The sequence below is a fragment of the Coturnix japonica genome, chromosome 4 (assembly GCF_054131305.1).
Source record: "Coturnix japonica strain WE chromosome 4, WE-NBRP24, whole genome shotgun sequence".
Lineage (NCBI taxonomy): Eukaryota > Metazoa > Chordata > Aves > Galliformes > Phasianidae > Coturnix > Coturnix japonica.
In genome coordinates, this window is record NC_140666.1 from 23,251,497 (window position 1) to 23,273,379 (window position 21,883).

The 21,883-nt window shown below is 39.3% G+C and overlaps 2 protein-coding genes across 14 annotated transcripts in view; one reads left to right on the plus strand and one right to left on the minus strand.

The window, feature by feature from the left end:
* THOC2 (THO complex subunit 2) overlaps window positions 1-15,510 on the plus strand; it is a 48,809-nt gene extending 33,299 nt beyond the window's left edge. For 4 of the 9 annotated variants that reach the window (XM_015860748.3, XM_085546297.1, XM_015860750.3 and 1 more), the window contains 15 exons: window positions 187-344; window positions 1,537-1,665; window positions 2,188-2,319; window positions 2,401-2,585; window positions 3,317-3,501; window positions 3,772-3,874; window positions 4,209-4,645; window positions 5,128-5,186; window positions 6,690-6,725; window positions 10,046-10,183; window positions 10,495-10,564; window positions 10,641-10,798; window positions 11,394-11,467; window positions 11,569-11,616; window positions 14,563-15,510. In XM_015860748.3, coding sequence (XP_015716234.1) covers window positions 187-344; window positions 1,537-1,665; window positions 2,188-2,319; window positions 2,401-2,585; window positions 3,317-3,501; window positions 3,772-3,874; window positions 4,209-4,645; window positions 5,128-5,186; window positions 6,690-6,725; window positions 10,046-10,183; window positions 10,495-10,564; window positions 10,641-10,798; window positions 11,394-11,467; window positions 11,569-11,596 — 1,892 coding nt within the window. In that variant the 3' untranslated portion in view covers window positions 11,597-11,616; window positions 14,563-15,510. Of the gene's footprint in view, window positions 1-186; window positions 345-1,536; window positions 1,666-2,187; window positions 2,320-2,400; window positions 2,586-3,051; window positions 3,096-3,169; window positions 3,502-3,771; window positions 3,875-4,208; window positions 4,646-5,127; window positions 5,187-6,689; window positions 6,726-10,045; window positions 10,184-10,494; window positions 10,565-10,640; window positions 10,799-11,393; window positions 11,468-11,568; window positions 11,617-14,562 lie in introns of those variants that run through there. The other 5 variants (XM_015860749.3, XM_015860751.3, XM_015860752.3 and 2 more) reach the window with 5 other exon arrangements.
* A 3,669-nt stretch (window positions 15,511-19,179) lies between these two features.
* Window positions 19,180-21,883, minus strand: part of GRIA3 (glutamate ionotropic receptor AMPA type subunit 3) — a 280,633-nt gene continuing 277,929 nt past the window's right edge. For 4 of the 5 annotated variants that reach the window (XM_015860743.3, XM_015860740.3, XM_015860741.3 and 1 more), the window contains one exon: window positions 19,180-21,490. The gene's annotated coding sequence lies outside the window, so the exon portion shown is untranslated. The remainder of the gene's footprint in view (window positions 21,491-21,883) is intronic. The other variant, XR_001554693.3, reaches the window with a different exon arrangement.

Below are 21,883 nucleotides of genomic sequence, written 5' to 3' on the forward strand. Positions count from 1 at the left end.
ATTTCTACCATTTTGCCTGTTCCTCAAAGATTAAAAAGCTTATTTTGACTTTGAGTAGTGTCAAAGATATGTCAGGATTACAAACTGGAGAATATGATATGAAATACTGAATTTTTGGGGAGTAGTAGTTTAATTGCTTACCCATTAATGTACTAACTTTTTTCTTCTATTTCTTTGCTTTTGCAGAGTCTACCAAAAATGAGACTATCACAAAGTTTTTGCAGTTATGTATATTTCCTCGCTGCATTTTTTCGGCAATAGATGCGGTTTATTGTGCTCACTTTGTAGAACTGGTTCATCAGCAGAAAACACCCAACTTCTCCACACTTCTCTGTTATGATAGAGTAAGTATTGAAAGCTCTCTGTGTATGTATTGTTATAAGCACATAAAATTAGTATCCTCTTTCCTTTCCAAAAGCAATCTCAACGAAGTCATTACTTGCATTTAATTTTAAAATCTATTGTGGAAGTGAGAAGGTCCCTTTTATGCTTCCTGTTCCACAAATGAAGTTCTCTCTCTCCTAGACCTGAGGATTATTTTCAAGTGGTTTTTTTTTTTTCCTTCTGATTTATTCTAAGACAGCTAAACTTCTAAGGGAAAGTGGTCAGCAGTCATACAAACTACATTCACATTTCAAAGCCTTGCAGTGATCTGCATTTCTGTGATTTTTTTTTTCTAACTCTCCACCTTCAGTTGTGTACTGTGCTGCTGTACACAGCCTCCTTTAAGCTTGCCCTGACAAGCGTAGTTCTTGGGACACTGACTCTGGTGATGGGATTAATTTTTATTACTGCTGAGACATAGAAATGTGATACCACAAGTGTTACTGATGACTGCAGTAACCTGATTTTCTGGATCAAACAGCTCCAGCAGAACTGGCTCACTGTACTATTCTGTGACTTCAGAACCTTTCTGGTGCTTTCTGCTCAAAGAAGCCAGATTATTTAGTTAATAATTAACAATCATCTGTATGGTTGCAACAAATTTGTGTGGGGCTTCATTATGAAAACTATAGTGAAGAGTTTTTGTTTTTTGCATGAACATTTGACTAAAAGTTGTCAGGTTACCTTTGAGACTTTTGAAGTAGGGATCTGCTCTGATTTCATTGGTCCAAAAGAGTGGTTTTACTCAGAGATACAGTTTGTGTTCTGTGTGTTTATTTCTGCCTACTCAAATCAATTTATCAATTTAGAGCCCAAACAGTTATATTCCAATGGAGATGCACCTCGCCTATGGAAGGCTGTGTCAGAGGCAGATGTATGCAGCAGCTGGAGTCTTGGCTCAGATCTAGTAATTGGATAACAAAGTCCTGAAAACAAACAGGATATTCGCTAAGAAGCTTTAGCAGACAAGACCTCCTTTTTTTTCCTGTTTCTCTGTGTAAATCTAATTTGGTTTCTAAATATTTCTGTAATCTTCTCTGAATTTAAAAACCATAGCAACGGTAGTTTAGGTGAGAACAATTTGAAATTGTTGATAATCCTTGTTTGTAATTCATTGAAGTTAAAGTAACTTTTTACTGCTGCCATTCACAGGTTTTCTCTGATATTATATATACAGTAGCAAGTTGTACTGAAAATGAAGCTAGTAGATATGGCAGGTTTTTATGCTGTATGCTGGAGACCGTGACTAGATGGCACAGTGACAGAGTCATATATGAGAAGGTATGTGAAGCTATTAAAACTTGTTTGTTCATGAAGAGTTATATAATGACTTCTTGTATAATACACCCCAGTAAAACCGGATTCACTGAAATCATTAACTTGATTTAAAATGTTGTCGTTTGATTTTTATTTTTTTTTCCAATGGCCTTATGTTAGGATGGGGATTTTGTAATCAGTGTGTTTTTAACAGAGTTAATTTTGCATAGCGCCAAAAGGAAAAGAAATGAATTTTGATTTTCTCATAGTTTTTCTTGAAGATTTAGGTAGCATATGGAGACTCCTTGCAAAAACTAGTTAAATTGCAAATAATCCTTTTCCTCACCCACAAGAAAGGCTTCAACATAAATAAGCTTTAAAAAAGAAAAAAGAGGATATAAGTCTTACAGAATCTGTCTTAGTCTGTATGCCAGGAAGTGCTTTGATTATATTAACTATTACAACATTCTTGGTTTTTTTTTAATGTATCCTGGAAAATATTTGTATTTTAAATAGTAAATTTTTATTTATCTTGTGCACACATAGGAATGTGGCAACTATCCAGGTTTCCTAACTATATTACGAGCAACTGGATTTGATGGTGGAAATAAAGCTGATCAATTGGATTATGAGAATTTTAGACACGTGGTACACAAATGGCACTATAAGTTAACTAAGGTAATTAAAGATGCTGAAAAATGCAATTCTTTTTTTGAATCTTTAATGAAAAGGATTGATGAGTTTTAATTTGTGTTCTAGGCTTCTGTACACTGCCTTGAAACTGGTGAATATACACATATCAGAAATATCCTGATTGTGCTGACCAAAATCCTTCCATGGTATCCAAAAGTGTTGAACCTGGGCCAAGCCTTGGAAAGAAGAGTACATAAGATATGTCAGGAAGAGAAAGAGAAGAGACCTGATCTATATGCATTGGCTATGGGGTAACAACACCTTACTTTAAGAAAGTGGTTAAAAGTGGATCATGAAAGGCTTCTAAAGACTTGGAACTCTTACAGTCCTAACATATTTGATTTTTACCTTATCACAGAAGATTTCACTATCCCGCATCTCAGGGCTGGCATTGTGAATGAAAACTTTCATGTCGTGCTGGATGAATACTAATTTCATTTTCAAGACTCTAGTAAAATGCATTTAATAGTAAAGATTTTCACTCACAAGAGCATAGCTGCGTTATAGAGAGATAGTATAACAGCAGATAGATACAAGGGGGAGTAAAGTGGAGAAAGCCAAGGGCTATTGTTGCAAGATTGCATAATTTGGAAGATAATAGAGTTCTAAAATGCTTGATTAAGTTTTTCATATGCCTAAGTGCAGAATCATCTATGGATATTTGAGTGGTAGTTAAGGTTGTGCTAATAGTGGGCTATTTTTTTGTGTGTTTGGCAGGAGTGTGTGTGTGTGATGGTGGTAACAGCAAAGAGGGCTTTGAGGTAGGGCTGCTTCTGTTGTGTGAGGTTTTATTTTTGTTTGTTCTTTTAATTTTTTTTCCTTTTTTTACTTTGAGTTGAATGATAAAGGGGGAAGAAACTGCATATCAGTTGGGAAAAACTGTGAAAAGTAACAGACGGAACTGTTAGATTAAGTCCTCATTTAAAATTCAACCCATATTTTGCTTTGTTTGTGCATATTTAACAATCTGTGCGACTTGCAGCTATTCTGGGCAGTTGAAAAGTAGGAAGCCTTTTATGATACCTGAAAATGAATTCCACCACAAAGACCCACCTGCCAGGAATGCTGTAGCTGCAACAGTACAAAATGGGCCAGGTGGTGCTGGGATGCCTACATCTCTCACAATAAATACAGCGAAACTGGAGGAAAGCTCTGCTGAAGAGACTGGTAAACAAACTTGATTCTTAGTTGAATGATATTTACAAGCTACTGTCTCAAAACTTGTTAAATTGAAAAGAAAAAAATCTCTGTGAGCTTAATGTCTGTGCATTATATGTTCTTTGTGTTGTTGGTGGTTGATTTTTGCAGGAGTGTAGTCTGTGTTTACCTCTTTAACTACTAGTTAAATGTAGTTTTGCATGAATTTGTGTTGGGATACTTGTTTTTATTATTGAGACGTATGTTATTGTAATTAAGTTGTTTTCTTTCTTTAAACAGATAAACTAAAGGAGAAGTCTCAGGGTACTGTGAAAGTCATTAATAAAACTGTCAACACTACACCAAAGGTGACAACAAGCAATGGAAACAGTGCTTCTAATAGGTGAGAAATCTACTCCTTCCTTGATATGCTCTATTGTCTTCTTTGAAATTGACCTACCTTTTCAGTCCTTTCATGTGCTGTTTAACTTTTTCCCATTACATCAGATTTTTGCCAAAATATATAGCTGTTCTAAGCTGATGCATGTATAAAATACATTCTGTTTTAGTTAAGTAATGAAAAACAAGATAGTACTCTTGTTGATGTTCTGTTGAAGTGACAGCAAAATAATCTGGCAGTGAATGATTGAAGAAGTTCTATCAAATCGGGAGTAAGACTTGCCTATAACGCAAGCTAGTTTTTTGTCTGCTAATTGGCCTTTTTGTTTTTGATGCAGCAAAATTATTAAAGAGAAAGATGATAAAGAAAAAAGTGGGAAGGAAAAAGAGAAAGAAAAGAAAGAAAAGATTCCAGCTACCACTCCAGAGACGAAGGCACTTGGGAAGGATGGGAAAGATAAACCAAAGGAAGAACGGGCAAACAAAGATGATAAGCCAAGAGAGATTAAGGAGAAAACACCGAAATCTGACAAAGAGAAGGAGAAGGCCAAGAAAGAAGAAAAAGCTTCAAAGGAAGAAAAATCCAAGACAATTGTTACAACCATTGAGTCAAAGTCAGTTGCAGAAAAGGAGAGAGAAAAGGAGCCATCCAGAGAAAAAGATGTAGCAAAGGATATGAAATCCAAGGAAAATACTAAAGGAGGAGAAAAGATTCCAGTAGCTGGGTCCTTGAAGTCTCCTGTTCCCCGATCAGAAGCATCAGAATGTGAGAGGGGTAAGTCTGTTCTGAAAAATAAAGGAAGCTACACAGACAGTAATAACATGTTGTTAGAAAATCACTGAATACCAATACATGCAACGCCCTAGCCCTGTTGAAGAGAAGGGCTAGCTATTATGTAGTTATGACTTTTTCGTGCCTGAAGTAGATATTCAGGATATCTCCAAAATGAGAAGTGTGTGAATGTATAGTTTGTCTTTTCAGTGATTGCTCATCTTTGTAAAGCCTATCAATTGAGAACTTTTGTATGTGGATTAGTAACATGTTAGAGTTATTCTAAATGGTCATTTATTAGAATATATTGTATAGCTGTGGCTTAAACGTTTTGCATGCTTTTAAGGCACGCTGTTCTCTTGAAAAACAAAATTTGACTTAGTGGTAAAACTTAATTTTAACTCAGATTATTTTGGTATTTCAGAAAGACAGATCAGCTCTTAAAGCTGTTTGAATAATGCTCTTGTTCTTTTTCCTTTTTCCAGAACAAAAACGCCGCAAAGTTGATATCCATTCTTCTCCATCACATTCCTCAACAGTAAAGGTTAGTATAGCCTGAGGAAGGCAGCGCCCATGTTAGGCTCACAAGTTTGGGATGCCAATGTCCGACTTCCTTCAAGTTTTGTGCCAAGTATTCACTGGAACCACTGGAGGTTTTATATTGCATTAGAAAATGCATTCCTTTTCTTTATTGGCGGACTGTCTTTTTTTCTATTAAGATATTTTTTATTAACCAAAGTAAAGCTTCAAGGACCTAGCACAAATTTCCTAAATTGTTTGGAAATTGCAAGAGAATTTTTACCCAGAAGTGCCTCACTGTTTTAAACAGTCAGTTTTTTTGGAGTGCAATGGTAGCTACAAGCAAATGAGTCTTTGCAGCAGAGTGGAGCATATTTTTCTGCACTTCCATTGAAGAATCTATAACACTGAAGATTCCTGGATGATACGGGATGTACGATACCTCTGAATTCATCAGGCTTCTTGATGAGCGTCATACCGATATGTGCCTTCTAAGGAGAGGAGTCTTGAAAGGAGTTCCATTTTAAAGTCTCCTTGGTGATCAGTTCTCCTGTAGTTGTGTATAATCAGTGAGCATGCAGCTTCTGTCGTACCTTCCCTTCGAGGTTTGTTTATTTCCAATGGGTTCCCACCATGTTGAGCCCTGCGGTACGATAAAACCAGATGTGGCAACCAAGCCTACTACCCAGCAAAGAGAAACCCCAAGCATTCAAGCGCAGCACAATACCTTGGGCGTAGCCTACTTTGAAGACTCAGGGTAGCCATTCCTTGCTCTATATTTATTTTATTTCTAAACCACCTATGTCCGTGGCATCTTTGCAGTACGTTGAACATTTAAAACTGTAAGTCACTAATACTTCATCAAGAGCACTGTGATGGATTATGTGAGCTTGTAAGATTCATCGTCTTAGCAACTTTAGAACAAGCTTTCTTTTTTTCTTTCTTTTTTTCTTCCCAGAAGAGTGTATCTTTTTCTATGTAAGATTTGCTTAAAAGATTTAGATTAACTTTGAAGAACTGGAGTAGCTTTTATTAATTTTAAGGAAGCAGGTGGCAGGGATAACTACTCAAAATAGAATTTAAAAGATTTTCTTGCCTGTTTTTGTAAATGACAACGTAAAGTTCTAGAGTGAATTCTGCCACGTTTAACTGAAAGTGGAGAAGATACGTGTTTAAAAGTATTTTAAGCCTATTTCAACTGTGATTCAGCAGTATTTAGAATTAAGGCTGTTTTTCTTGGTGGGAGAATTGTTTTTCAGTGTTCTATGAAGATTTGGGTATAAATGCATTTTGTAGTTAATACAACTGAGCAGAGAAATAGATGTGACTTTTTTTCTTCCTTTTTTTTTTTAAAAAACACAAACAACCACTAGTTTCTAGATTTGATTCTGTGTGAAGTATTAACCTAAGATTTATTCCAGAAGGAGTAGCTGCTTTTTGTTTCAAGGGTGCGGCCATGCTTCCCAAAGTTCCTCTGGTTTCTGAAAACTATTCCAGCTTACGTGTCATCTCCATTCATTTTCTACAGGACAACCTCAACGAACTCAAGGACTCTTCAACAAAGGTTTGAATCTTTTAGAAACAACCAAAATTTACTTGGGTTTTGTTTCAGAGAAAATGTAACCTTGGTCTTGTGGTGAACTACCTCAGAAAACTCAAATTCCACTCCTATAAATCCTAGCATTGTATCAGAGGGATGTAGAGCTTTGCCACAGGAGAGAGAGGGGGAGTTGTTAGGTGAAAGCAACATTAAGAGAAGTCCCTAAATGTAACATTCACCCAATATTTTAAAGAGATTTTATTTCAGTGATTACTTCTTCAGTTTTAGCCTGTAGAAGGCTGACAGAATGAAAAAGAAACAACTGTCTTTAGTGTCTTTGGCTTCGCTTACTCCTACAAAATAAAACAAAATTATGCATCTGAATAGGCAAAGCTACAAAAAGTAAAAGCTGACTTTGGGTAATCTGATTTAATAAAACCAACTTTTTACTCCATGGTCCTCATGGAAACATGCGTGTTTAGTTAAAAACAAAAAGCAAATCCAGAAGTCATTTATCTGGCCTAAGAGGTAATAGACTAGTTAGATTAATTGGTATTTTAAAAGAAATAGAAATACTGATAGATAGTTATTTTAAAACAAAAACGTATTTAATACTTATCTTTTCCCCTTGCTACAGTTGTAATACAACATAGGCAATTTTCTAAATAATGATTTGTTTCCTTCCTGCAAAAACACACTGCAGATGCGGTATCTTACAAGAGGGTGTGCTAAAGGATACGTTTGAGAGTGTAGTGATATTTCAGAATATTATTTTTTGGGGGCAAATTTAGCAGATATTTGTTGCCTTTTTTAAATACATTACAGTGACAGTCATAAATACCGTGAATGAATATTTAAGAAAGCTTTTTGCAGTTTCTTTTGGACGTGTTTAAAGTGTATTTAATTGTATCTGACTAATAGAAATGAATCAAGTCTTCTAAAGTTGCTATTAAGAGTTTGGGTCATGCAGTCAGTAATAGTATATAAATAGCACAGATGTTTGTCACTTTGAAATTGTTGAACACTTGGTCTTTCTGGATAACTTATAGGTTTATGTAAGATTACATATATTAATTTAAAATGCACAAAGGATTTATTGCTTTCTAGCCTGTATTATACACTGCACTGATGTTTTACTTGTAGCTCTCTCTTATGAAACAAAGTGCTCAGAACTCTTGGCTTGTTTCAGTTCAAAATAGCCCTGACTGCTTAATGGATGCTTGTGAACTTCTTTGAGCTGGGCTCTGTCCTTTATCAGCTGTAACTGCTTGCATGGGGGTGGCACACAGGAGGCATCCTTTGAGGAACTGTTTGTGTGGATGGATTGTCAGGGTGTTTTGTACATTTAATTTGTTTAAGATTAGGAAAGTATAATATTTGTCTTGAACTTAGATTAGAATTCTTGGCTTTTGCCTGTAAATGCTATAACAAAAGTTAAGTTTCTCTCTTAACTTTGTGTATATGTTTGAAGCCTGTAAGATTTCTGAGTTCACCTTCTGCTCAGAGTTAGGGAGTCAAGTGTTGTTGTGTGCTGACAAAGTTCCTTTATTCCTGACTTCGCTGGGATTTATTTTTTTTTTCTTTTGGAGGAGGATGGGGAGAGGATGAGGGCATAGGGCACACCATTGGAATGATGCTTTACATCGCAGGTTATAAAGTACAGGCTGCCAGACTTGTGTTAGGCTTGTGTTATTCTTTGGTCTTTGTCCAAGCTGCATAGCTTATGGCAGTGCCCCAGGTTTGGTGTGGATTGAGCTAGCAGCATTTCTAGAAGTGAGCTGGTAAAATTTGACAAGCCAGATCTGGGCTTTTCTTTAAGGAGAGGAAGAGGGAATAAAGCTTTCCGTAACTCTCCATTGGAATGGTAGAAGAGCAGTGGGAATCTGTCATGAACAACCATCTGAATGCAAGAAGCAGAATGAGAGGAAAGCAGAGCGAAATGTGGAAAGTATCTGTGGGTGGCAACTATTAATGGGGCTGCATAACGAATGTATTTGCTGCGAGTCATTGTTAAAAGGTGACAACAAACCAGGGAATAAGGATAATGTTAACTGTAGAATAAGTGCAGGAAAACCACAAAAAGACAAGAGAGGGGAGAGAGCAGAGAGAAAGGGCTACTGAGGTCATTGGCGTGGGGAATTATGTAATAGCATTATGGCATGTGCTGAAAGGAAAAGGGACCTAACAATGTGCCTCTTACCAAATTTGAGCTTGCTTATTTTAGTTTAAATGTTTGCTAGAATTCTAGAGAGACAGAATTAACTTAAATATTGTTTCAAATAGATTTATTCTTTCTGTTGGTTTGGCTAGTTCTAATAGTTTCTAGATTGTTCTGAACAAATCTTATGCTTATGTATTTAGTGTACTGATTAAGCAAAATGTCTGCCCAGTAAGAAATACAGAGAACATTTAATTAAAACATTTTCCAGATAAAATTAATAGTATACTTTAGCATCAATTTTAGCAGACTTAATTCTGTGTGTTGCTGTAACTTAAGTATATGAAATAACACAAAAAGACATGTTTCATTTTGAAATGTCTTAATTGGTCTTTTCATAGGATTTTATAGTCTGATCTTTAAGAGGTACAGTTATACTTAGAGTACATAATTACTGTACAAATACGAATGTACTATCATAACAAGTCTACTACCTTATGTATGCACGTTATAGCCTTTTATTTTTGCCAAGTGTTATGCTTGATGCAACTATGATTTCTTCTTGCTGTCCCCCTCTCTCCCTACTTAGTTCACATTACAAATATTCAGCTTTGTTTTACAGAACTTAATAAAACTGGTTAGGAGAAGAGTGCAATAACAACGTAGAACACATTACAAAGCAAACATGCAGAATTGCATATTGAGCGACTTTTATCATTTCAAATGCCAGGTCTAAGGTGGAATTTTGTATTGCTACAGCAGAAACATGTTATTCAGAGTTGGCCTAAGTACTGTATGGAATAAGATTCATTTGAAAAAATGAAGAGTTAGATACTGTCTCCATTCATTTATTCCAGGCAGAATTTGCAAGTGCTAAGTCCAAGAATCTGCATATCCTGTATCAGTAGTACTGCTGATTAGTTTTGATGTATTGGACAATACTGGTAAAGAAATGTCTATTTAATATAAGCCTTTCAGTTAGGTGAGAGGGTTCCTGAATTTTTCAGTGCCGAGAAAACAATGCTGTGGGTTATATGATAGATGACCAATTCAAAAAAATTTCTATCAATATAAGTAGTAATGATAAATCTTGCTTTTTGAGCTAGATCTGTTTTGTTAGTGCAAGACTTATTTACACATCTAGGAATATATATTAATATTTGGTGATATTGCCTTAATTTAACAGCACTACATTAACCACACTACTCCAACACTGTCCAAGAGTAAAGAGAGAGAAGTGGACAAGAAAGATTTGGACAAGTCAAGGGAAAGATCCAGAGAGAGAGAGAAGAAAGAGGAAAAGGACAGGAAAGATCGAAAAAGGGTTGGTGAAACTTTTATAAACTAGTAGTCTAGAAAGTTGATAAATACATGGAAAGCTTTTTATTTGAAGTTTTAGCAGTAATATTTGGTGGTACAGCCTATCTAAATAGAAGTGATCCTTATCAGGGTTGGTTTTGCTTCTGTTACTTCTTCCCTTCAAAACTGATCATAAGAAACTTTACACAAGCTGTAATAACACTGTTACATTTTAAGTATTCAAAACAAGTTATTCATAATAACCTTATAAGCAGGCACCTACTTTAGCAGTGTGTGTTAATTGGCTAATATCTACATAATTGTGTTTGGTGCCAGGATCATTCCAACAGTGACCGAGAGGTGCCACAGGATTCAACTAAACGACGCAAAGAGGAAAATGGGACAAGTACGTATTTGGTTTTGTGTGTATGGATGTTAATGTTTTACTCACTGTGAATTAAAACTGTTGTATTCCTTTTTAGCAGGTTCTTCCAAACATAGTAAAAGCGAAAGTCCTTCTGATTCTCCTCGTTCAAATGAAAAAGAGAGGGAGAAGAGCAAATCAAAATCTTCAGGAAAAGAAAAAGGTGATTCAATCAAAGCAGAAAAGATGGAGAAGAGTTCCTCTGGTAGCAAAAAGGTAAAGTAAGCTTTAGTCAATTATTTTCCTTTTGGTTTGTTTGCCTGTGTCATGTTGTTTGTTGTTGTTTGCTCTTGGCAGAATAAGCTAGCCTTTTCCTCATTTTAATACTTGTTTATGGCCTGAAAATATATGCCTTGAATTCGTAGGGAAATGCTTTTGGAATTTCCTTTTGGCTCTTAATTATTTCAGTGGTCACTCCTGATAGGATAAATTAGAGGAATAGTTCTTTTGGCAGTAGTCAGGAAAATTCAGAACTTCCTCTAGAGTATTAAAAACTCCAAGTATATTTGCAGTCTGCAGCTATGTAAAAGCAGGGCATATTTAAATAGGAATGCTCTTATTTGTGTATTCAAGTGCATGTGCCACAAGTATTCTGAGCAGCCAGGTAAGTATGTTGCAACTACTTCCCAGTTATAGTTCTTTACTGATAGGCTATCACAGAGCTGTTTGAGATTTTGACTGTCTTTAAAGCTGATTACTGATATTCAGATGAATATTAGGCATGGAGAATATAATACTCCTAGTCTGACTGTACAGCATATGCTGTAATAAACTGCTTATGTAATTTCTGTTGTTTGTTTTTTTTTTCCAGGAATCAAGACATGACAAAGAAAAAGAGAAGAAAGAAAAACGAGACAGCACTGGAGGGAAAGAAGAAAAGAAACAATATCCTTTTACATGTCAGCTCTTAAGAAAAAATACAAAGAAGTGGCTTCTTTTTATTACATATTTTAAAACAAAATTTTTTTCCTTAATGCTGAATCTACTCATAAATCTTCAGAAAAGCACAGATAATGAAGAATGTTCTAATCAAGGTAAAAATAAATAAATTTGCTTTTTTTGAATTCGTAGCTATTGTGGCTTCTGTTGACTGGTGAAGGATTTTGCACGCACATACCAGCCTGAGTGCTAAAGGGGTGAAACCACACAATTTTAACTAGGGAAACAGCTTTCCCTGTTATTAGCTGGGGAACTGGAATAGATGCTTAAACTTATTTGGCAAAAGAAAAGGGGAGGGTGGCGTGGTTAGGGAGTCAGCTGTTTGGCACTTTCTTCAAGAACAAAACAACACAAATCACTATGGTACGTATAAGTTGCCAGTCTTAATAACCTCCTTTGTCAGTTAAAAATACCCTTGCTTTAATGCATTGGAAACTTTTGATCCTTTCTTTCAGTTTATCTGTACAGAGTATTGGCTAGATCAAATTGCTGTATAGCATAGTAAGGCAGTTCTTCATCTCCGCTTGAATGTTCATCTCCATGAATGTACTGACTATTTACTGAATGAAAAGAAACTTCAGACAAGTGAGTAACTAGCTATAGAAAAAAAAACAGTGATTTGAAGCCGATGGTTTTCTGATCTTTCCACACTTTTGCAAATATACACAGACTTAAATTTAGCTGTAGGGATATGAGGGTATTTTTTGCATCTAACAGTTTTGGGAGTCTCATCTCTCATTTTTGGTTGTTTCAGAAGCACAGTTCCTCACTCAACTGAAAATTAGTTTACCTGACCTACTAAACTTGAGCCACACATCATTAGCAGCATTTCTGTGTAGGCCGGTAGGCTGTTTATAGAAAATGTGTGAATATATATATATTGGGTAAATATGAAAATAACTAATTGGTATTCAACAAATATTAAAGAATATGATTTGTCTTGTTTCCAAATCATCCAAGTGCTTTATAATTCCCGTTTGTTCACTATTAAACTGACGAGTTGTTTAATTTCTCCTGGTGTTTGCTTTAAGAGCTCACAGAACCTACAAACAAAATTAAGTATTTTTTCTTCAGCTGCATGTATAAGCAGTTTGAGCTGTTTGCTTTCTCAGAATAATTTTGTTCTGATCGTAGAAAAGCACATATTAAACTTTTTAAACAAGCTGGTGTGATTCAAGAGGGAGATAAGAGAACATTTGTAGATGGACAGGTTGTCTCAGATATTGGAGAAGATTGATGAGGCTGAGAATTTGTTCCATTGCTTAGCTGAGAAACCCCTTACAAACAGTTCTCATAAGAATTATATTTAAAAATGAGGACAAAAATCTGTAAGAGTGGTCAAATACTCAGACAGGATGCCCAGAGAGGCATGGTGTTGCCAGCGTTGGTATTCTAAACCTGACTTGGTATGGCATAGCCCAGTGCAACCTGTTTTAGTTAACTCGTCTTCTTTGAGCAAGGGAGTTAGACTAGCCAGTGCTTGAGAATATTTATGTCTTAAGGTGATCGTGCCAAAACTTACATGGGGATATTTTTACTGTTTGTGGACTCTCAAATTAACACTGCTTCTTGGAGTGGCTGTATTTGCTTTAGGCATCAAAGACAGACTGCAATATTCCAAAGTTCTTCTGTTTGCATATGACTGTTTAAAATAACAGTGGCCAGATTGGAAAGGTGCAAATGCTTTGCTCTTTGGAAATTCCTTTTCAGGAGGTCTAGGGGTTGTGGCTGGTGTAACATAATGGAGGAGTGTTCTCATGAGGTCCCTTGCAGGAGACTGCACTTGTGCTCTTCTTGGGTATTAAAAACAAAGCAATAGATAAAACCTATTACCGTGAGCAAAACCCTGATGCAAAACAATAAAAGCAAACTTCTGTTAACAAATGCATTTTGCTTTGTAAACAGAAATATAGTGGCTCAGGAAGTCTGCTTTCTCATCTTCAGTAATCTTCAGTTAATAGAGGAAGAAACTTCCTGAAATCTTCTGGTCATCCAGAAGTATCTTCTGAAGATACTCTCTACAGCTGGGTTGTTGGAAATGGAGGGATGGACTATTTGGGGAAAGGATCTCCAGAGTTTCATTTGGTGCCATTATTCTGCTGCTGAAGCTGAATGCAAATGTGTACAGGGGTGCTAGGGAACAAAAAGCTTGCAGTGATCTCTTTCACTCTGTTGGTGTAGGAGAAGAGTAATAAGAGTTCAAGTTATTGCTACTTATTTAGTTTTATTTTCTCTTCTTGAAATAATGGAATATGCTTTTGTGAATAGCTTCCAAATTGGAAAAAAAAAACGAGCAGCCTCCAGAAGGAATTTCATGGGATCTTTTTGGAACTCTTTCATTGCTGTTATTGTCTAATCTAGGTTTTTTCCTTTAGAAGAGTTTTTTTCAGAAAGACTTTAGGCAGATGAAGCCTATTACTGAAGTCTTGCAGCTTCTTGAGCAGAAATGATCATTTTTCCCCTGACCAGAGATTCAGTGTCAGGGAAGAACTGTAGCTAGTTATAAAGTACAAGGGTGTTTTTATGACTGCGCTGTGATACAAGAAACAAGTGCATCAGTACATGCTGAAACATCCAGTAAGCAGTGGGCTTAACTGGAGCATCTGTCATAGAATAATAATACCCCATAATCTGCGTAGAGAAGTACAGAAAAATACTCTTTGTATTTGTGGGCTCTAATGCCTGATTCCTGTTTGAGTCTTTCATAACATTCTTCCTAATGAACAGCTTCTGATTAATGCTTTTATTTTTGTCTAACCTAGAGACTTGAACAATTGCAAGGAGGGGGCACACTTACGCAACAGATATTACCTTGACAAGTGACTACTTGTTTTTTATTTCTATCTTTAAATGAGCATTTCTCTACTAACAAAATGCTTACGTTAACATTGCTCTTGCTGTGGGAATAAACTAGAGTTAGGGAACAAATGAGGCCTGAGGGTTCACATTCTTTGAATCGTGAATGGAGTACAGTACTCAACTGTGAGATGGGTATTCATTTGAGCAGCGTCTAATTCCAATTGCGTGTGCCTTCATTGCAGGTGAGATTGAAATGAGAAGATATCCAGCTGTGACCAGAAATGTATTTTCCAGAGTATAGATTGCACAGAAATTTGTGAATGAAGAGGACCCATCTGCATCTCCTTAAATTATTCAGTTCTCTGCTTTATTTCCCCGTGCTGAAGATTTAATTGTTGAGTTGTACATTACTGTATTTTAACTTGTTGCTTAGTTTCTTACACATTTATTTTCAGTACCTGGCTGAAAGTGTTACCTATTCCATATTTTAGCACAATGTGCTGCAAACAAACAGTTGCCATAGTGCAAAGGAGGTTTCATGTGTACAGAGTTCCACTTTAGGTTGTCTAAAATACTGCCTGAGTTTAGTAATTCTTTCAGTATGAGATGCGTTCTTTTAGGTGTTTGAAAACCACAAATAAACAGTTATTGAACCTTTTTGAATTTACCTCATTTAAACTCAGTTTTTATTTATTACTTGGCCTGTTTTTAATACCAGTGACTTAGGAAAGAAGAAGGAAAAAAAAATATTCACACACAAAAAAGAGCGAACGAAGCGGGAGCACTGTTTTCATGCGATGCTTAGGGATTATTTGTATATTCTGTGTACAACGTTGGCTTGTTTAAACAAGAGAAACAAAAACAAACCTAATAAAGAACAAACCCCGATTCCCTCCATCCCAACCGAAACCTGTGCTCAGTTGTCCCTCGCCACACCTTTTGTTTGTCATGTTGTTTTTAGATGAATTGGAAATGCTCTCTTCAAATAATAAAACAAAAACCGACGATGAAATTTCAATTACAGCTACAGGAGCTTTTTAATCGCTACACTTTAGTCTGAAAAGTTTCACAATGACATTTTTAAAGAAAGAAAAAAAAAAAACAAAAAAACAAGAATTTTTTTATCTGCTGAATTCTACCAGTGTAACCTTTTTTCTAAATAAACGATAGTTTTCTCAATGGGTCGTAAATCATTGTGTGGTCGCTTTATTGCTTCATGTACTGCTGGGAAGGTCTGTGAGAGCTTGTACTCTTTGGAGGACTGGCTCCAGTGTCTTGCCCAAATGCCCTGTTTGCTATTTAAAGAGGTATCTTGGAAGCTGAGCTGTTTTGGCCTGGTGCAGCAGTTCAGGTACGTAGTTCATTTGAATGATTATTTCAGAAGAGGAAGTCGTGCCAGTTTAAGACTCTCAGAGGAGCAGGGGAGTTGTAAGATTTATAAGGTGAATTGTAATGGAGACTGAAGGTTTCTCCTTGTAGGTAGAGCTTCCCACAGGAGTCATGTATTCCCTCAAACTGCCCTGCCTGTATTGGCAGCCCCTTGGGGCCTGTGTAAGTCAGTCTGTGTCTTCACCTCTATGGTTTCTAACAGAAAAGGATGATTGCGATTGTCAAGGTTACGCTTTTAGACTGACAAGCAGAAGATGTGTTCTATTTGTGGGAGTGCTTTGGTTAGTGTTAGTGCTGCCATCGCTGTGCCTTACCTGTGCTTAGCAGTGTCCATCCCCATGGGTGCTTCTACCGACCCTCTCCTGAAAAAGAAGGTGATCCAAACTGAAGTTTGTGTGGCTGTATCAGTCCTTACTGCCCTGCCCTGCCACTGCCCTTTGCCCGCAGGCAGCTGTGGGAAATGCATCCCTGTCAATACATGGATGTTAATGGTTTGCCTGGGAAACGCACTTTGTTCTGTTCAACTCTTGGTGCTCCGTGTGTCCTTTTATGTTAAAAGCTCATGAAGAAATACACATCAAATACACAGTCAGTTCATTCTGTATGCTGTGGTCAAGGCAGTGGTTCTCTACAGGTCCAGTCACAGCTGTGGTGCTTTCTCCTGCATTGCTCTCCCCTTTGTCCGATAAATGCTAGAGGAAGGGGTGGCAGAGCCAGAGTGCTGCTCACAGCTGGGTGCTAACAAGCTGGCTCCTAATGAGCTGCTTGGCTGAAGATGGCGAACTCCCCATGTTTAAAGGACGGGGGAATATTACATAAATACCATTTATATTTATTTTCTCAGCTCAAAGCATGGCCCTTACGTTAATTCTGTATGTTTCTGGTAATCAGCCCGTTATCTGGAATTCAGTTCCCCTCCAGGGGCTGCCTGCCCGCTGCTGGAGCCGCGGGTAACAGCGGGGTTCCCAGCCCCTCTGGCCGCTGCATGTCAGTGTTGCTCCGAAGAACCGCAGACCCTCTCAGCCTCAGCGATCGTGGGGAGAAGCGGCCGCCATCCATCCCCGTGTTGCTGGCCTGGACCCCACGGCTGTGGGGTGGGCAATGAGCGCTGGCTGCAGCTTCCCCTGTAGCTGTGTAGTATGGTCTGTGCGTGGCATCAAACCACTTCAGAACCTTGTTTACTGTTGCCTCACATGCGTTAATAGGTCAGTTTGCTTTATTTGTATGCTCGACGTTATCTAACACGGATGGTACGCATTTAAAGGCTGTATAGGCCCTACTCCATCCTTGCCATGGAAGTCCAGCTCTGTGCTGCCCGCAGCCCTGTGCCCCCTCATGCCTTGTGCCTCCAGGGCCTTTCCCAGAGCTTTTTCCCTTGGCCTTTGCCCATTTAACACCGGGTTCAACAGCTGCTTTCACACTGCTGGAAACTAAAGTAAAGCACAGCCTGAGCCTGCAGCAAATCCAATGGCAGCTGTGCTCCCCCCAGGGCCACAGCAGAGCCTAAGCTCAGCACTGCAGTTCTGATTCAGCCTTGTAGCTCTGCAACATGGCCCCAAGGGCCTGCAGGCTCAGTGCAGCCCCAGCCCAGCTGACAGCAGCACACCGCCCCAGCCCCATGGCTCCTTCAGATCTCTTCTTAGGGCTAAAAGAGCAGGGCAGGAGCAGGGCCTTGGCCTCTTGGGCTCAGGAGAGTGAGGAAGCAGTTGGATGGTCACAGCCAGAGGGTTGTGGTCAATGGCTCTATGTCCAGCTGGAGGATGGTGACAGGTGGTGTCCCCCAGGGTCTGTACTGGGACCAGTTCTCTTCAGCATCTTTATCAGTGACGTGGACAGTGGGATCAAGTGCACCCTCAGCAAGTCTGCTGATGACACCAAGCTGAGTGGTGCAGCTGATGTGACAGGAGGAAGAGATGCCATCCAGAGGGACATAAACTTGAAAGGTAAGATCACGTAAGCCTAATGAGGCTCAATGAGGTGTTGCTCTTGAGTCAGGCCAATCTCAAATATGTGTACAGACAGGGAGGAGAACTTGCCAGCAGCCCTGAGGAGAAATGCTGGACGTGAACCAGCAATGTGCACTTGCAGCCCAGAAGGCAAACAGTGTCCTGAGCTGCATGAACAGAGGGGTGGCAGTGGGCAGAGGGGATTGTCTGCATCTGCTCTTCTGTCTGGATACCCTGGCACAAGGATACAGAGCCATCTGAATGTGTCCAGAGGAGGCCATGAAGCTGCTCATAGGGCTGGAGCACCCCTCTGTGAAGGGAGACTGAGGGAACTGGCCTTGTTCAGCCTGGAGAAGAGGGAGTTTCGGGGTGACCTCACTGTAGCCTTCCAGTACTTGAGCTTATAGGCAGGAGCGAGACTGACTTTTTACATGGTCAGATAGCGATGGGACAAGGAGGAAACAGTTTTAAACTAAAAGAGTGGAAATTTATGTTAGACGTGGGGGGTTTTTCACAGCAGGTGGTGAAGGCCTTGTAGAGGCTGCCCAGACAGGCAGCAGGGCTGGGTGTGGACAACAGCAGCTGCAGATTTTGTCCCCAGCAGCAGTTGTGGATGGGCATGGTCTGAATTAACAGTACTTTGAAATTTATTATACCCATGAAAACGCTATCACTGTACTTAAATCCCTTAGTTTAATTGAATAGAGCTATCATTATCCAGAGCTTGTTTATGTCTTGCTGCCTGCAAAACAGAATCAATTTTTTTCAGACTGAGGCAATGAATGTGAGCACCAGGGAAATTTTGTAATTTTATTTTAATAACTGTGTATTATTGTTATTATTTTAATAACCACAAATAAGTATTTAAAAAACAAAAACAAAAAACAAAAAAACAAGTCACGATGCTCTGCACCGGCTCTCAGCAGACACCGTGGGGCCGTACCACTGCAGTGCTGAGCTCTGGCTGTGCTTGCTGCTGGGGGACACAGCTGCAGAGGCTGAGGGCAGCAGCCCAGCCAACCCAAGGCTTTTCCCCCTGTTAGTGCTGAGCAGTGCCTGCATGGTGCTGTCACCATGTGCTGGTGGGTTCAGTCTTTGTCTCATCCGTAGATTGCTCTCCCTGCCATCCCTGTGGGCTTTACACTGCCCCAGCTCAGCCCCACGCACCCTGCCTGCATCATGCCAAGAGAATGACAGCATGGCGTGGGTTGGAAGGAAGGACCTTACAGCCCCCCCTGCCCACCGCTGCTGCCCCCCAGCTCAGGCTGCCCGGAACCCACCCAGCCCAGCTTCAGGCACCACCAGGCATGGGCACCCACAGCTCTCTGAGCAACACCATTTGTTTTCAGGATGCCAAACCCCAAATTCCTATTTATTTTCCCAAAGCGCTGTGCTTCATTTAAGCCATTTGCCCCAAAAGCCTTTCCCTGAATGGAACAAACAGTGGGTACCCCAATTCAGAGCAGAGCTCTGCAGCCACAGTGGTGCCTCTCCTTGGAGAAAACATCAGCAAACTCTTTGTGGTTTTGTTGTTTGTTTTTGGTTTTTTTTTTTTTTTTTCTTTTTCTTTACAGTTTTATTTACAAAATGTATTAAAACTCTTTGTACAACACCTCATTAAAATGAGGCTCAATAATTGATGCCCACACATGCAGTTTATGCTTTTACAGCCATTAGTTTGCTTGGCAATTTTTCTGCTCACTGAAGTGCAGTTTCAATGACCGAAAATAGGAAACTTAAATTACAAATTAAAACAAGAGAGAACAGAAAAAATAAAATCCCAAAAGACAATGAAAAGGAAAGAACCCAGGAGACCCCAAAGCAAAACAAAGGAAAAGAATAGATCAGAACAGTGTCGTCAGACGACCGCCCAACTTCCCATAGCTTGGAGTTGGTAGCTGGGCTTTGTAAGCAATCACCACGTTTTGTTGTAGCTTTACATGCAAGTTTAGAAAAATATCGAACCGTTTCTCAAACTCCCTTCACTGGTGTGAAGCCTCCGCTCGGTAAAAATGGATTTGATAAACATACATTTTTATACAGCTTTGAAGAAAAAAACGCCTGTTTTGAAACCAACCCTCACTTGGAGCGGATCGAGCTCAGAAGGTGGAAAAACAAAATCACAGTTTAATGACAAAAAGAACCCAAACCCAAACCAAACTTTGTGGTCTGATCGCCTGTTAAAAAACTGGATTGATAAATTATGAGCCTTTAAAATGGTCGTTATATTACACTCGGTTGGAAATACATATTTTTAGCGAGACTTTGCCCATACAGTCTTTTTTTTTTCTTTGTGTTTGTCGTTGTTTAAATCCTATTAAAAGTTCGAATCTATTGTCAGCAAACTAAACGCCTACGGGTCAGACTGGTTTAAATGAGCTTCTTTGCGCCGTGTGTTACCGACGAAACAAAATCCTATAGTGAACTACAGAATAGTACGCCTTGCCGTATTAGAGGTAATTAGTACGCAGATATCTCACCACACGCTTCCTGCGTGACTGACAACGTGTCTCACCTTTTTTGTTCTTATTTGTTTTTAATGATGTTTAACCCTTTATTTCGTTGCTTTGTTTGAAGATGCTGCTGCGCGGTTCCCAGGCGGAGGCTGCGCTGTGTCCCAGCACGGCGGGGCCGCTCGGGGAAGGGGGTTGTTCCCTACTCTGGTTTGAAACTGTTGTTGAGAAGCATTTAGCTAAGCACACTGCTAGCTAGGAGGAGCCCGGTGCGAGGCAGAAGCAGGCCTGGGAAGAACTAACCTGCGCTTCTCTTGCTTTGTTGCTTGATATTCAACACTGAATTAAAATGCAAATGCACAGCAAGAAAAGAGATATATGGTCTGAACCTAAACAGCGCGTCGCTTTTTGTTTTGTTTTGTTTAAAGCCACCCAATATTGTTTTAATAAAGCACCTGTAGGTATGCCCGATGATAGAAAAACAAAGGAATACAATATTTCTGCCTGCACTTAGCTATCTTGTCAAGGAAATGAATTTACTGGTCTGGAAGCAGGACATGCAGTTCCACAGATTGCTTTCTCTTGGATTTACAGATTCACAGTCAGTGACCTTAGCTGTATTTAATGCACATTTTCTTTTCTTCAGTTGTTCTTCGCTGATATACAGAATAGCTCTGATGAGCCGGACAGCTGAGAGCGGCTCAGAAACGCCGGCACTCGGTCCTGGGGGGCCGTGCTGGGGCCAGGCTGGGTGTGATGCTGTCGGAGCCACGCGCCCACAGCTGCCAGCACCGCACTGCGGCCAAGTGCGCTCAGGACTCGAGTTCAGTTTCTGTGCAGTGGTATCAAAGAATGGCTTTTGTTGCACTGATTTTTTACAACATTTTCTTTTCCCAATACTAAGATCCTGTTACCAGTCCTTTCCTTTGCTTTTTCTCCACTTTCTTTCATCTCCGTTTCTTCTTTTCTCTTTTCCTCTCTTTTCTTTTCTTTTGTTCCCCTTTTCCTTTTCCCCTCTTTTCTTTTTCTATTTTCTTTTTTCTTCCCTTTTCTTTCCTTTACCTTTCTTTTCTCTTCCTTTCTTTTCTTCTCTTTCCTTTCCTCCTCTTTCCTTTTCTTCTCTTTTTTTTTTCTTTTTCTTTTTTTTTCAAGCAAAGCAAGAATATTTCAGTGATGGTTTGCATTGTTGTGAGTCTCAGAGTCTTCCATAAGGCACTGAAGGAAAAAAATCAGTTTTTCCTATTTAAAAGTTCATTGCACCATCATCAATGCGTGTCATACCTGACACCTCGGCTAGAGTGCGACTGGCTCAGGTGGTCCGAATCCATGAAGTAGCCACATTCTCTGCTGCTTCTCCTCCTGCACGCTGTCAGAGCGAGGATCTGTAACAAAAACAAGACTTCATTTTCTCCTCTGAGAAGACCTCATGAGACAGCAATACACCATCCAGCACAGGGAAGGAGGCGGCATGGAGCTGACAATGCCCAGAGGGGGGAAGCCCCTGTCCTGCTTCCCTGCAGGCAGCACAACAGTGCTGTGTGCCTGGGGCATTCCCACCCCTGGGATGCATCTCCCTGAGTGCCCATGCAGCTGTTTCTTAACAAAAGACATGGGCTGAGTGAGCCACAGATTGCTGGGGAGATGTATCCTCGCTGCAGCCTGGAGACCCTGGAGCAGCCTGCTCCTGTGCAGGGAAAGGCTCACTTAAATCCCCACAGAAGTAAGAAGAACACACAGAAGTTAAAGAAGAGGATTTCTAGTTGACTGGACCTTAC